Source organism: Oncorhynchus masou, chromosome 3 (genome assembly GCF_036934945.1).
Source record: "Oncorhynchus masou masou isolate Uvic2021 chromosome 3, UVic_Omas_1.1, whole genome shotgun sequence".
NCBI lineage: Eukaryota > Metazoa > Chordata > Actinopteri > Salmoniformes > Salmonidae > Oncorhynchus > Oncorhynchus masou.
This window is the reverse complement of record NC_088214.1, coordinates 13753824-13770205: the sequence shown is the minus strand read 5'-3', so window position 1 is coordinate 13770205 and position 16382 is coordinate 13753824. Positions and strand designations below refer to the sequence as shown.

Sequence of the window (16382 nt, the reverse complement as noted above, 5' to 3'; positions counted from 1 at the left end):
TTCCAGGTCTGATTAGAGGGTAAGTTTAGACTGGCGGCCCAATTCGGATCGGTCAAAAGACCAATTAGTGAAATAAAAGACCAGAATTGGCTGCCTGTGTAAACACAGCCTACCTTGGTTGAAAGTGTGGAATGCAAGGTAACCTCCTACTAGTTACTCTAGTCACATCAAATTTTACTTGTCACATGCACGAATACAACAGGTGTAGGTAGACCTTACCGTGAAAATGCTTAGTAACAACCAACAATGCAGTTGAGAATATAAGAGTTAAGATTTACTTGAGTTCATTTGGTAAAGCATAAGGTGGTAGTCATTGATGTGGTCTGACCGTAAAGTAAGCTAAAGAGGTGAAAGAAACAAACACAATAGGGTTAATGTTTTACAGTAAAAAAAGAAATCAAAAACAAGATTTTATTAAAGAAGCATAAAAAATAAAACTCTTGATACATTTCTCATAACCGTCAAGTCAGCTCAAATGATATGCGTATACAATTGTTCCGGCTCACGGTTAAAAGGTCCATAAACTTTCAAATAAAATATATTTCAATTTAAACATTTCTTCAATAATTTTCTCATTTTGTTATAAAATTGGCTATATGTAGTACACAGGAAATAAAGGGGAAAATATGGTAAATTAAAAAATCATTTAGAAGTAATAAAAAAATGGTCACATTATTGTCTGGGATATTTAGGTAAGCAAATGAATTGTAAAAATAAAAATGTGTAAAAAGTTTATCCCCTCTAATGCCTGATGGCTTGAAGACATGCATATGGTTAACTTACAAATAATTATACATGTTTTTAAAAACTACACTTAACTTCATTACTTAAGTCTGGTAACTTTTTTAAAAACGAGATCCCATTGATTGTATTCAGGGTATATACATACAAGTCAGGCCTGAAACCTTGTTTGCTGATGTAACATTTTGGTTCTGCATACAAAAATAATTAAAGCAAAATAGAAAGGCAGAGTTTCAGGGGGAGCGGCTTGCCCAGATGGGCGTGGCACTCTGGGCCCACCTCTGTCACAAAAAGGTCAGAGGTCATTCCTCAACGAGCCTCTATAAACCCTGTTTTCAAACCTAAAGGAAAGGGGTGAAGTTCAGAAGAAAATGAATCTGCAGAATATGAGAATATTCTGTACCTTTTAGCTGTTTGTTACTGTACATTACCATAACACTCTGGACCATAGGTAAAGAGTTTACTAGTGAAACAACCAGACCAGAACCTACACCAGAACCACCTGGCAAATTCAACTATGGACATTAAGTGACAGAGGTCATGGGCAGTTCTGGAAAAAAAGGGGCCCTTTTAAAATTGGCCTCCACTTAACACTAAAGGAGACTCACACAAACACTCAGTCTAGCTGTTCCTTTAAAGACATGGTCACGTCCTCCCCTGCACCTAACTTGTGTCTGCAGGAGCAGAGATCATCAAGCCCAGCAGGGACAGGTTGCCAGTTTACACAGATAGATCGCTCTCATGTTGAGGGTAGAGAGAAAGAGACCACGGGGTGGTCAGGGTTGTACAGTTAATTCTTTAAAGAGGAGCAGGAGAGGGGACGCTGTGCCCCTGTGCTGCCCTAGATGGCCGTTCCTTTTTTCTAAAAACAGTATCTGTGTCAGTAGCAAGTTTGCACCAACGCACCATTAGAGTAGTCTTCAGTAAAATGGGAGTCCTCAGTGGCTACTAGCTGCACATCTGTAGACATGGAGGGCGTTTCAAGTTGGGGGAGATATTGTGCATCTAAATGAGGGTTGACTATTAGATTACAGATTAAGACGTCAAGCCTCTGTCCCCTTCACTTGGCTAGCTCATTTAGAGTCACGCATCTTAGACACACAGAAGTGGATTGTTAAAAAGTAGCTTGGCTTCAGCTCTGCCTATACCATGTGAAGAGTGTTCATTCTCTTCAAATGCACAATTTTCCTTCTCCCTCCCTGAAGGCAGTCACTGATCTGTAGTGACCTTATTGCTAGGAACACCTGTCCACACATGGTAGATCACTGAATAGTACCTCAAAGTGTGAGGGGAGAAAGGAAGGATGCAGTTGAAAAGTATTGGAACAGGGCCTTCTGTTAATTTGTTCACAGACAATGGACGTGAATTAACAGGGTTGACCACCGAGACAGACCGGTACTAACAGGGTTGACCACGAGACAGACCGGTACTAACAGGGTTGACCAAAAAACAAGGTTGACTACTGTTCTATAGACGTAGACCAGAGAGAAAAGAACAAGCAACACATTCTGCAGCTGTTTGGGTTTGAACACATAGTGTCTGGAAGCCCTGGATGAAATAGCTACTAGCTGCCATATTGGATACATTTATTACTTTCGCTGTTGTCACCAATGAGAATGTTAAACACCTGAAAATGTAGTGTGTGTGCTCATAGGAAGCCCTGTTTTTAATCTTGTTTATCATGGCTTGTCTCATTCTATGAATACATCCGTACATACGTTCAAAGGGCTACATACTACAACTGTGTACCGTACTGTCACAACAAAACCAACCTGTCCACATCATAGTTAAAAACACCATAGGAGAGAGGCAGTTGATGTGAACTTACTAGAAAGAAAATACACAGAAAACATATCTCCCAGGATGCCACTGCCGCATGGGCTGGGTGATCCAGGGTTAGACTAGGAGAAAAAGAGCTTAGCTGGGGGAGTTGAGGTGGGGGCTAAAAACGTTACAATGTGTCGCTCAAGGTTTGCAGTGCAGAGAGAAGGCTCATTCTGACGCCCCTTAATACTGGGGACGGGCCGCCTCCTCTTAACCAAGATCCCTATTGGCAGAGACATTCCTGTGTGTGACATCACCAAGACCAATATACTCCTGTTGGACTTCAACACACAAAGAGAGAGAAAGACAGACAGAGAAAGAGACAGACAGACAAGAAGTCAGTGGCAAACCGGGCCACAGTTTATGGTGAAAAAGCCAAAACCTTTCTAAAAAATATTTAGCTGTCCAAATCAGATAGAAGATCTGGGTGGACTGGGTTTAGTGTGTCATGTGGATGGCTAGGTGTCTACACTGAGCTCCACAAGGGGAAGAAAGAGGAATGGAGCCAAAAGAAGACGTTTGTTTCAATTACACATTCTGTTGTCAGCTGAGCATTCGACGTGGAATACAACAGTAGGGTTTAATACAAGGCTCAGCTCCGCTTCATTCAATCGAACCAGAAACAAAGCCCAACTCTGGAACTATTGAAGGAGAGAGGGTTTGAGAGCAAGACAGACTAACGGGGACTGAGTAACTGACCTTATGGCATTACTACTGATATTCCTTAAATAACTTAACTATTATATTATTCCTATACTGGTCGTTAAAACCAAGACATCGAATATCAGTTTTTGAACAGTATAAATATCTTAAGTGTTTCAGTCTTCATTCATAACATCTATGAGGTCCCTCAGCCTTGTCTCATAGGTGTCTCTTTCTGTGCCCGTTTTAAAGTCAGTCACAGGCTCATACCACAATCCCAAAGCCTTTCCTTTACATCACTATACTATAGCATGAGAGAAAGAGAGAGTTAGAGAGAACAGAGAAGACCAGAAAAACAGTGTTTCGTATCCTGTCAAAGAACATCGGAAAGAAACCAGAAAGGTGCAGGTCTAAGCAGCTCCGTCGAAAAATATCTGTTATTAATTACAAAAGTGGCAAAGGAAAGGGATTGTGAAAGAAGCAGGCAGAGATATCTGAAGAAGAAGATGCGAGGGAATGAAAACTATACAGACAGACAACCTAGAGGCTGAGTCCTGAAGGCTTGTCCAGGTCAGAATGAAGGCCTGAAGATAGATAAGACACAAGTCCACCGTGAAATCTCTTGATCCCAGCCCAACTACTTCTGCAGTCTGCAGAATGAACCAAAATCAGCCCGTCTGGAAATAATAATTATTATTATTACTACCATTATTCTTGTCATAGTTATTATAATTAAATCAACATCTTTATAGTGTCATTTCTAATATTGTAATCATTATAGCCCATCCTATTAGCAAAGGTTGTTGGTGTCCGTTCCTCCACAGTTGATGCCCCACTGCAGTTCTGTTCGATAGTCAGAGAGGGGAAAAAAGTGATGTTTTTTAAGATGACACCCTCCTCCTCTCACCTCCACTTCTCTCCCTTGTCTTTGGGTGGGGGTTCATTAGGAGAAGATGCGGATGCACTGTGTGGCAGGGATGTGGCAGACAGGGCATTCGGGCTCAGCGGACTGGCAGATCTGTCCGGCGCAGTCCATACAGAAGAGGTTGTGGCCGCAGGGCACCAGGGCCGCTGTCACCTCGCTCTCAAAGCACACAAAACAGTCCCTGCTCCCGCCCCCTGGCCCTACACCAATCAGACCTCCAGCCCCAGAGCCTGCCGCAGGCTTCAGCCGGCCCAGCATGCCAGAGGCCAGGCCCACTCCACTGCCCCCGCCCTCTGAGTCTGTGGGAGAGCCTCCGGGCAGGGAGGAGGCTGAGCAGGAGGAGTAACCGGTGGATGAGCCTCCGGAGCTGGAGCTAGATCCTCCGGAGATGGTCCCGGCACCAGTACCGCCCGACTGCAGCCATGAGAGGGCACTGAGGGGATCGCTCTGGGCCCGGCGGGCCATAGGATGATCCAGGGGTCCCACCACGGCGTCAGGGGGAAGGGTGGGGGACAGGCGGGGTGTGATGACGCCTCCACTCAGGCCGCTGCTGTTTCGGCGGAGAGGTTGCTGCTGGGAGGAGCCTGGGACCTTCCCTCCTCCTCCATTGACAAAGGGTGCCCAGATGTTGGCGGCGCTGAACTCAAAGCCCAGCTCCTCAGAGGGGAGGCCAGGGGTGAACCCACCTCCTCCAGCGCTGCTGGAGCCTGTGCTGAAGGGGCTGGTTGGGCTGTCTCCCTCTGTGGCCCTCCTGGGGGCGCTGTAGCTCTCAGAGCCCATCCCTCCCTTATGTTGATGGTAGGAGGCCAAGGAGGAAAGCTTCCTCCCAGATGAGTGGTGCATGGCCAGCGGGAGGGGCGGTGGTGGAGGAGGTGGTGGGGGTGGAGGGGCAGCATGGTGGTTGTTGGCCCGAGACCAGAGAGCAGCGCCCAGCGAGCCCAGGCCCTCTAAGCTAACGTCGGTTCCGTTGGTGTGAAAGTCGTTGTCTCCCTGGAGGTCCACGAAGGCCCCGGTCCGCAAGGTGATGTGCGTCTCGATCTCCTCCCGGGCTCTGTCCACATTCTCTGGCATGCCAGTCACCTCGAACACAGGGTCCTTCTCCCGGCTGGGTGTCACGATGTAGGTGTGGGTCTGCTGCTGGATGCGCTTGATGGTCGCCCCCTTGGGACCAACCACTAACCCAACCACACGGTATGGCACCCGAACCTGCACCAGGGGAGGAAATAAGAGTAAGGGCTTTCCAGACCACGTGACCTGACCATGTAAAACTATGGAGGAAATTACATACCCATAAAAACAGGTGATGAATCACAGTGTACTGGCAGAGCAGTAAAACAATACCAAGAACTGCCATTTAAATGGAACTGAACGGTTGTGAACTAAGTGTATGAAAGTAGATATTATCTTGGCCTCTATTCAACGTGGGGGCATTTTAGCTAACCCATATTTGTATATCTCCACAGGTATTTGTGTTGCTGGCTACTGGCAAAGTCTCCCTTTCATCTGGTTAAATAAACAAGCAAACAAAACATTAGGTTACTGTATTTCCCACTGTGGTTGTCGTACCTGTATGGTGGTCTGTCCAGGCAGGTGTGGGGGTCCTGGGATTGCTCCCCCCGTCCCGGGTGCTCCTGTTCCCGTGGCCCCAGCCTTGCAGCGGGACGCCCGGATCATGGAGAAGTGCTCGGCCGCCGAGACGATCTCCCGCTTGGCCATCTCCACATCTTCCCTGCGCCCTGTCACGATGAACACGGGCTCTTCGCCCCTCACCGGGGTCTTTATGTAGGTGTTGGTCTTTGCACGCAGTGCCTTGATCTTACAGCCTGGGGCAGAGAGATGGAAAGGTGAGAAAGAGGGGAAATAACAATGTTGGCCAATTGTGTTTAGCAGAGTTGAGAATTAATAATGTTCAATAGGGGAATTTGTGTAAAGTAATGGTTGTTTCATAAACTGAAGATGAACAATACATAAAATATAGCTACTAACTTGATTCAGAGAATAGGACTTTGTGGACAAATGTTTACTAAACTGGTTAAAATAATCTGTCCGCACTGCATTCACTGGTTGACAAACAGCCGGGCAAAAATATATTTTTCCATTATGTAGGCCTGTAATGTATTAGCCTCGTAGCATTTATAATGCTAACCCAAGGACCGCTGCACTGTTTCTTTAAATATGGACAGTTCGCTCTCACCCACCAATAGGATGGGACGTGTGTGATGTCATTCTGGGAGGCAGAAAGCATGGCATTTTCAAACAAAGAGAACAATGCCATAACGTAGCCACAACGGCGAACCAAGCATAGCAGTCAATATTGTGCGCCGAGAGAAAATGTGTATGTATTTTGAAAAACGGCCGAGAGCGGTCGACTGGGCTGGATGCGGGGCGAAAACACCGCCCAGTCCCGTGTAATGCGCGGCGGCCATCCCAACTGCCTCGCTTTAGGGCCAAGCATGAATTACATAAAATTACTACAAATCTAATTTGAACGTGGACGTAAATATAAACACCTGACATATTGTTTAAAATTGGTGACTTCTGTCGTGCATATCGCTAAATTACTCGATAGGCTTCTTTTGTTTGGTGCAGCCTGCTAGACATGTCCAGACTCCCGACAATCTGCCGCTTTGTCTGACCCTCTCCTACCCCTCCCCCTCCCTGCACCATACACAACCAATAACATCTGTAGTTGATTTAACACTGCTGTAAGGACATGCAAATAAGGCCAGTAAATCATTATGTCTACATGTAATATGCGAATAAACAACATCCACTGTACACATCAATAACAACTCATAATAACACCAGACGCTGATGCGTTTCAGAGACATATCACCCCCAAACAAAGGAAGGCTGTCTGGTGCATGGTCCTATGCATTCGTGGTTATGAGAGGGGTAGTTTGTAATAACTAGACATAACATATATAACGTTAGCTTTAATATCTTATGAACTTGCTAGCTACGGTCAAACCATATAGGTAAACAAGTGGGGGAAATTCTTACCTTGTCTTCCCACTATTTCAGCAACGTGCTCGGAGCTGGGCACAGGTACGCATTCGGTCATGTTGACACTCCTTTTACGATTGCAGATAATTGAGTTTTGTTCCCCGAGCATGGAGTGAGAGTGCGGGCCAGCCATGTGGTACCCGCCCGATCCATAGTACTCTGGAGACGGGGAGCAGGACGTCGGGGATTCCCGGGAGCCTCCTGGGTGCTCCAGCAACTGCAGGTTGACATAACCGCCGTTGCAATTCTCGGAGACTGGACCCTGGTTCTCGTCGAGTGGGTCAACGTGCCCTCCACCACCGCCCCCACAGTCCACCTTCTCCAGGGCCATAAGTGACAGCTGGTCCATGGCGAAGCGGAGAACCTCCTGATGGCCCTCGTCCCGGGACTCCTGATCCGTTTCTCGGGGCAGGCTGACCCCGTTGTGCTGACTGCTCACTACCATGTCGTGGTCCATAATCTCGGGATGGAATAAGGGGCTAGGCATAGTCCCCGAGGATGAACATCCGATCTTGGGTCGCCTGTGGGTGTAAAAGCGCTCTTTTCTGGGAGAGGCAAACAAAGGGAGTTTCAGCACAAAACGTTTTTAGCCATAAGTTTTAGAAAACACACAAATGAAATGTACTAAAAGTTGTAAAAACATTTGCTGTCATATAGCTAGTTAGTTCCGTAACGATAAATAGGTTAGTGTGTTGTTCGTCTTGGACGCCGTTCCCTTCAAGCCTGCTTTGTCTGTGTGTTGCATTCCGTCTCACTGTCTGGCAAAAATAGTCTGTGGCTGACTCTCTTGTTGAAATGTGCATCATACACATTTTAATAAGCCAATATTAAATATTCCATAACAATGAACACTAGATCATTCTATTTTATCTATTCAATCGGTATCATCCCGAAAAGGGAGCATCACATTTGGGAAAGCGCTAATCTGCTAGCTAGCTATAGTACGCTAGTTAGCAAACTAGCTAGTTCCACAGTTGAGTCAGTCACGTTGTCGTCCCCTTTGTTTGGGAGTACCACAGCGCGCTAACGTTAGTTGGAAAGCAAAGCAGAAATTCTTCCGTTAAATAATGTCTAAGCCAAATATTATAATTTTTTTTGGGGGGGGGGTAAAATATCTTGAAATGTACTTTACCCTTTGCCAACTCCCGATTTTATTGAGTTCCTCTCTTTTGATTCTTGAAGGAATGGTGAGTGGCGACCAGTGCGCTAATGCTAGCTAGCTCGCTAAATTGGGGGGCGTTGGAGAAATTTTTAAAAACGAATGAGAAGGGACAGGCTGTCGATGAGAACCTATTCCAGCCAGATGTCGTTTAGCGGCCCGTCATTTTTCGCATTTTAAAGCACATACCTCCCGTAAATTGTATCTGGATCTAGCTAACCTCTTTCTCTTAGCTGTTCCCTGGTCCGCCGCCTTTGTCTCGCCAGGCGCACGCCGCTCTGCCTGTCTCGCACACAGAACTGACGTCATCCGCGACACAACAATGGGTTCAAAGGCCAAGGCACGCACGCCGCGATCGATTTTGTTATTTTATACCTCAGTGATTGTGCTGGTGGATAATTTTCCACATTGGAAATTGATAAAGCGGATTGCAGATTATAATTTGTCTGCTGGTTCCGTGTCAGTTTTTGAAAACGTCGTGGGAAATTGACAGTTATGGATGCTAAGATGGTGTCACAGGTTGGGTAGAGTGGGTTATTGGGAAAATGGAGACAAAATAACCTATCAACATCAACATTTTTGTCAAGGGTAGCAGTTCAACTGTGTCTGAAGGTCTAGAGCGAAAGCAATGTCCCCGTTATTGTGTGGGTGCCTGTCAACCCCTTGAGGTTGACCAAATGGGACAATAACTGAATAATAGATGCCAGATTCCATGTAGTCTCTAGAATAATACATTAATTATCCATTATTGATTGCTATACAAACTCAAGCTTCAACTTCTGATGCTCACATTGACCTACCTACAGAATCACTATGTAGCCTACAAAACCAGACAAGTCTGGTGAGGAGTCTTCTCCGTCTGCTGATCTCACATAGCAAGCATCTAAGAGAACATGACAAGACTGCATTTATTTTTGTTATAGAAAAATTAATTGCTTGATGTTTGACTTACAAATTCTAAAACAGGCAATGGTAACAAATCCCTCTGAGGAAAAACTAAATGTTTTTTTTTTTTTTTACTACAAAGCATAATTTGAACAATTACAATTCGTGGGGGGTTCCTACTTTTTCCAAACATCTTCATATGACAGTGAATGATCGTCGCATTCATACCTCAAATCAAGAACAGGTTAACGGAAATATTTAAAAAAAACTGTTAAATAACTACAGGATAATTGTGACTTGCCACAATGTTTAAAAAATAAAACTAAATCCCAAATAGGCAACTATCTGAGTAATGGCACAGTCTGCGTCAGCCGTCACATCTATTGACAGTTCAATGTAACATGAAAGGAAAAATACATCTAAGATTAGCACCATTTTGAACTTATAGGAACACGTGAGCCATGCGAGTCAATGCAACCGCTGTGCAGAGCACTGCTCTTCGACTATTCAGACTACATTGTTTGAAGAACACCAAACCAAATAAGATAGGGATAACAAGACCTATAGGAAATATCAGGTCATATGATGCACGCTTATCTATGATTGATTCCTGACGCAACAGGAAGTCCATTTTGAGCCACCAACTTATCTTACAGTATGTGGTCACTTGCCCAATCCGCACCCCTCTAATTCTCCACAAATGACAGTGGAACCAGGGCAACACAAGACAGAGCTAGATGGAACCTTTCAAATGGAACAGACTGAGTGGTGCCCCACAAACACACTGTTCTTCCCTCTAAACACCCCCCCCTTCTCTCTCAAGCACACAGACAAACTTTAGCAAGTTTAAGGTCAAAACAGAGTTAAGAGTATTCACAAAATGTAAGACTAAGTTGTCTAAAGCACCATACATACTTGTCCACATTCCAGACAATTATTGAGGGTAAAAATAAGAGAATTGAAAAGTTGAACTGCAAAGCCTTGTCTAAGGTCTTAATTTCTTCCCCCCCTTCCCATCTAAAATCAATTTAAATTGGTTGAAAATACATATGGATTCAATTGTAGTTGGCCAACTTCCAGACAGAAAGACCTATGTGGAGATCCCAGTGGGAGAGAGGATCCTTCATGTTGACCGATGCTAGTCAGATCCTGGTGAATATCCTGTACATGTATGGGTAGAATACAGTGTTCCAGGCAGCCCTCTGTAGTATTCACCAACCCCATAGGAGAGAAATGATCACAAGTAAATCAATAAGTTTGTCTATAGCATGTTACCACTGGTATTGTCACAGAATTATGTTAATGTTTTAATTCTGGGCTTTATTCGTTCTCTCCCTACGTAAAGTATTATGAACAAACTCACAGAACACAACATTGTAAAAGACAAAGTAACCTCAAGCTATCTATTTTTACACTGCTCTGCTGTACCTTGGCTATACGCCCTCCTTGTCCTCCTGCTCGGTTTGCACCTTCAGAGCATCTGCCTTATTGGTGGATTCCTCTATGTGAGCCAACATGTCCGCCATCAGAGCGTTCCTCCAGCCTCCTCACATTGTGGACCAGGTCCTCCTGCTTCCTACAGACACCACATAGTGGGAGAAGGGTTTGGGAGCAATGATTGAGGACAGTCCTCTTGGCAGGGTTAACGACAAGGCCCCACAGTAGCTGGGTGTTGTTGTGCCCTATACCACAGGGTTTATGTGTACTCTACCGGACGTCGTCATCGGTAACCATGAAGGCCTTGCAGAGCGGCTGGGCGGTGTTGAGCCATACCCCAGGGTTCTTCTCCACAGCTGCGTTCAGCTGACCAGTGACAGGGTTGGGGCTGGTGTGCAGGGCGCTGGAGATTGCTGAGAGCAAGGTCTTGTCTGAACACAGGCCCAACACCTGGGGACGGGGACATACACAGGGTCGGATAAAACCCAACAATTGTGTGTTTATGTGTATATATTGAAACTCAAGTATTCACTGCTGTGTGTACTCAACATGTAGGCCCCTGGGAAGGTCAGTGTACCTACCCTGTAGGCCCCTGGGAAGGTCCATGGTTTTCACCAGCTCTTCTGCAATTTCAAACGCACTCAGACCACTCAGCTTCCTCTCCCAAAACAGCTGAGGACCAACACTGTAAAGAACTAGACATTGGACTCTGCGTGCATCACTTAATGTGAATCATACATTTAAATCGCAGCCACTCAGAGCATCTCAAAATGTTTAGCCACATTACAGGAATGATTTAACAAGCTTTGATTAAGCTTGTTAAATTGAGTGACTCATCCCAATAATAAGCTTTTGAGGGCTAGGCCAGAGTAGAGGACTTAATCTCCCTACCATATGGCAGCAATAACATAACAGTAGCATTATATCACAACCAATAAGAGCCGAGCATCACTGGACTCACCTGTCTTGGTTGGTCGACATCCTTGTGGGGGTCTGTCTTCACTTTGTTGCTAGGGTGATTGGTCACCTTGGTGACAGGCTGTTTAAAGATAGATGCTGTCTGTCTGACTGGTAAGGTCGTGTTCAGGTCCGGCTTAACCTTCAAAACAGACAAACAGGTCAGGGATCATTGTTCAAAGGTCAAACAGATTACATGATCCTGGTTTACAAAACCCTCTCTCACCTTGATCTGATGGTTGTTGTCATAGCGATGCTTGTGCCGGTTCCTTTGAAGCTTATTCATGAGCATCCTTCCTGCACGGGGTTCAATGGCGTGCACCTAAATGGTGTTGCCCAGGTAACGAGCTCGCTGGGGCTTGCTCAGGAATCTCTTTCCAGGATCACTAAATGAGGCAGTATAAGACAGGACAGCAACAAAAAAAACATTAGCATTGAATTGAGGCGATAACTGCAGGTTGCTGATAAGCTGCCCTCAGGTTACAACTTTCATGAGGGCACTGAGGACAAAACAATATATTATGAACAGTCAAAATCACGTTTTTCATGAAATTTGATATTTTAAGGAAGCCAGATCAAAGTATGATGGCCAAAGTATGAAAAATTGTTGCTTTATTTATTATTTAAAAAAAAAACACTTTCTCCCCAATTGGTAGATACACCGATGGGACAAGTCTAACTTCCGTATGGACTCGGGAGAGGCGAAGGTAGAGGGCAATGCGTCCTCCAAAACACAACCCAAACTGCTTCTTGACACACAGCCGCACCAATGTCGGAGGAAACACTATACAACTGGCGACAGTGTCAGCGTGCATGCACCCGGACCACCACAGGAGTTGCTAGAGCGCCATGGGACAAGGAAATCCCGGCCAGCCAATTGAGGCGATAACCTGAGGGCAGCCCTCCCCTAACCTGGACAATTGTGAGCCTCCTCATGGGTCTCCCAGTCCCATGAACCGCATCACAAGAGACATTCCAAACTGGAGCAGATAAGATAGATAAGATATACACACTGCTCAAAAAAATAAAGGGAACACTTAAACAACACAATGTAACTCCAAGTCAATCACACTTCTGTGAAATTAAAAGCTTCCTGGCTGATGTTTTGGTCACTTTTGAATGCTGGCGGTGCTTTCACTCTAGTGGTAGCATGAGACAGCGTCTACAACCCACACAAGTGGCTCAGGTAGTGCAGCTCATCCAGGTTGGCACATCAATGCGTAGTGTCCAGAGCATGGAGGCACTACCAGGAGACAGGCCAGTACATCAGGAGATGTGGAGGAGGCCGTAGGAGGACAACAACCCAGCAGCAGGACCGCTACCTCCGCCTTTGTGCATGGAGGAGCAGGAGGGGCACTACCAGAGCCCTGCAAAATGACCTCCAGCAGGCCACAAATGTGCATGTGTCTGCTCAAACGGTCAGAAACAGACTCCATGAGGGTGGTATGAGGGCCCGACGTCCACAGTTGGGGGTTGTGCTTACAGCCCAACACCGTGCAGGACGTTTGGCTTTTGCCAGAGAACACCAAGATTGGCAAATTTGCCACTGGCGCCCTGTGCTCTTCACAGGTGAAAGCAGGTTGACACTGTGCACATGTGACAAACGTGAGATGAGATCCTCAGACCACTTGTGAGGCCATATGCTGGTGCGGTTGGCCCTGGGTTCCTCCTAATGCAAGACAATGCTTGACCTCATGTGGCTGGAGTGTGTCAGCAGTTCCTGCAAGAGGAAGGCATTGATTCTATGGACTGGTCCGCCCGTTCCCCAGACCTGAATCCAATTGAGCACATCTGGGACATCATGTCTCGCTCCATCCACCAACGCCACGTTGCACCACAGACTGTCCAGGAGTTGGCGGATGCTTTAGTCCAAGTCTGGGAGGAGATCCCTGAGGAGACCATCCACCACCTCATCAGGAGCATGCCCAGGCATTGTAGGGAAGTCATACAGGCACGTGGAGGCCACACACACTACTGAGCCTCATTTTGACTTGTTTTAAGGACATTACATCAAAGTTGGATCAGCCTGTAGTGTGGTTTTCCACTTTAATTTTGAGTGTGACTCCAAATCCAGGCCTCCATGGGTTGATAAATTTGATTTCCATTGAATATTTGTGTGATTGTGTCAGCACATTCAACTATGTAAAGAAAAAAGTATTTAATAGGAATATTTTAGTGTTCCCTTTATTTTTTTTGCGCAATATATATATATATATATATATATAACCTCGTCTCTCGGGGATTCAATCTAGCAACCTTTCGGTTACTGGCCCAATGCTGTAACCACTAGGTTACCTGCTGCTTCTATATATACATTATTAAAAAATATATACATATAAAAACATTTTTTTTAAATTGGTCATTCTGCCCCTGAACAAGGCAGTTAAACCACTGTTCCTAGGCAGTCATTGTAAATAAGAATTTGTTCTTAACTGACATGCCTAGTTAAATAAAAGGTTAAAAAATAATAATATCAGATGAAATTTCATTGATGTTTTTGATTTCTGTATCACCAAATTAGCTTGAGATGGTTTTACTGCAACACTGCATACAAGTTGCTTGACAAAGGCGTGTCAAAGAGCTGTCAGTCAAAGCGAGCTCATGAACCACACAGCCTGTCTTTTAAAACTTACTTGAAGTTAAACATGAGGGGGAGGAAAAAGTTATTTTCAGAAAGACTTCATAAACTTCAATAATTGTTATTGTAGTTCAGGAAACTATCATTACCGCATATTGAAACATGATACGAGTTGCATAGTTGTATTTTATTTTTTAAAGAGCCTTGTATTGTGAGAAAAAAAAGGGGCTTCGTGAAAGAACACTCACACTTGACTTTTTCCCTCCCTTACAAGCTCTTACTTCGCTGATACCTACTGTATTGAGGAGAAATGTACTTACTATGACTGATGTGGTTGTCCCACCTAGCCATCTTATAATGAATGCACTGTAAGTCACTAAATGACTACAATCAAGTAAATGTTAATTATCAGAGAGCCTCAGCCGGCAAAAAACCCCATCAGTAAGCCATGAAAAGTTAGCTAGCGTAGTGTACTAGCTAACCAACAGCACGGTATAACCCACACAATACTCTATTAGCTAGAAAGTCCACATCATGAGAATCAATTAACACTGATGTAAACATTGATCGTTTTCAAGAGCATCAAATGCGCGATGAATCATGGGTAAATGTGACTAACTAATCTAGAAATAATAGAGTAGTTATGACACATGGTGATTTGTTGTTTGTCAGTCTCGAATGTTAAACTCACCCGAAAGACTCGTGACCGACACCTACTTGCTAATTAACGTTAGCTGAAACAATTACATGTGTGATCACCTGATACGGGAGGGCTGATGTTTGTTTGTTAACAAACGATGGCTAGTAAGCGAAAGTTAGCAAATCAATGCCTTTTTTATGCAATCTGGAGACGGTGGTCTTAACTGTTGTGTTACGGTTTTAGCTAGTAAGAGGACGATTTCTTACTTTAGTGGCCAGCTAGCTACCAGGCTACTCCATCGAGTAACAAGAATGCCAGCCATACATACATACACTTTCCCTAATGATATATAAAGCTTGTCCTGCAGACTTCGATAACGTCTACCGTCTTTATCGTTACTACTTGTCCTTCTCAATACTATTTTGAGCAATTCGTTAAAACCCACCTTTTTCTCTCCATGTTTGTTGCAGGTTATGATTGCTGGATATTTGTCGATTAGGGTATCTGCATAGGATAGAAAAATGAGTCTAGAAATTAACGTTGTGGGTCTTCTTTCTGCTCAGCTGTGCTCTCCAACATGGTGTAATTGCAGACCGCAATTCGGGGCGTTTTTAAATCAGGACACGCCCATTGGTGCATGTTATCTATCAGTCATTGATTATCAAGAAACTCATTGATTTCAGGAAATGCCCATTAGTGCCTGCCATTGTTCGGTCCATTGGTCAGTTGCTGCACCGTCCCGCGCATAGCTCAGTCATAGTTTATTTTGCGCAATGGTGCCAGGCTGTTTATATCAGGGAGATTTCTGGAATTCCGATGTCTCCTTTTAAAATAATGCTTTAGATTTAGAAATTTGACAGTCTGTGGATGGCACATGGTGTAACAATGTTTATCAGAATGAGCATTTAGGATTTTGTACCGCGATGAAACAGCACTAGTACACTTGACATTTACTCTTGTCAAACACCTCAATCTTATCGCACGTTAGGAGATATCGACAGACTTCCACTTCCAGCCATTGCGCTAACGCTAGTTAGCATTGCCTTGCGAAAATACCTCTAATTTCCAGTGGTGTAAAAATACTTCGAAGTGCAACTTAAGTATTTTTGGGGTATCTGTACTTTACTAATTTTATTTTGACAACTTTTACTTCTCTACATTCCTAAATAAAAGTATGTACGTTTTATTCCATACACTTTCTTTGACACCCAAAAGTATTCCTTACATTTTGAATGCTTAGCTGGACAGTAAATTTGTCTAATTCACACACTTATCAAGAGAACATCCCCGGTAATTCCTATTGCCTCTGATCTGGTGGTCTCACTAAACACATGCTTCGTTTGTAAATTATTGTCTGAGTGTTGGTGTGCCTCTGGCTCTCGGTAAAAAAAAAAATGGTGCCCTATGGTTTGCTTAATATAAGGAGTTTTAAATTATTTATACTTCTACCCTTGATACTTAAGTATATGAGCAATTACATGTAATTCCGATACTTAATTATATTCAAAACCAAATACTTTTGGACTTTTACTCATGCAGTATTGCACAGGGCAACTTTTAAGTCATTTTCTATTAAGGCATCTTTACT

The 16382-nt window shown here is 44.4% G+C and overlaps 1 protein-coding gene and 1 pseudogene across 2 annotated transcripts; both read right to left on the bottom strand.

Annotated features, from left to right (window-relative positions):
• Positions 1–375: 375 nt before the first annotated feature.
• Positions 376–8580, bottom strand: LOC135510624 (RNA-binding protein MEX3B-like). 2 transcript variants are annotated; one of them, XM_064931692.1, is made up of 4 exons: positions 8271–8580; positions 7136–7683; positions 5699–5955; positions 376–5338 (listed from the first exon to the last, which is right to left on the bottom strand). In XM_064931692.1, exons 2-4 carry the CDS (start codon positions 7623–7625, stop codon positions 4151–4153), a joined length of 1935 nt encoding a protein of 644 aa, XP_064787764.1. In that variant the 5' UTR covers positions 7626–7683; positions 8271–8580; the 3' UTR covers positions 376–4150. The 2 variants fall into 2 exon arrangements, with proteins under 2 accessions (XP_064787764.1, XP_064787773.1); XM_064931701.1 differs by having other exon boundaries at positions 8518–8580.
• Positions 8581–9142: 562 nt separating this feature from the next.
• On the bottom strand, positions 9143–15372 carry LOC135507737 (methyl-CpG-binding domain protein 3-like; annotated as a pseudogene).
• Between the last annotated feature and the right edge of the window lie 1010 nt (positions 15373–16382).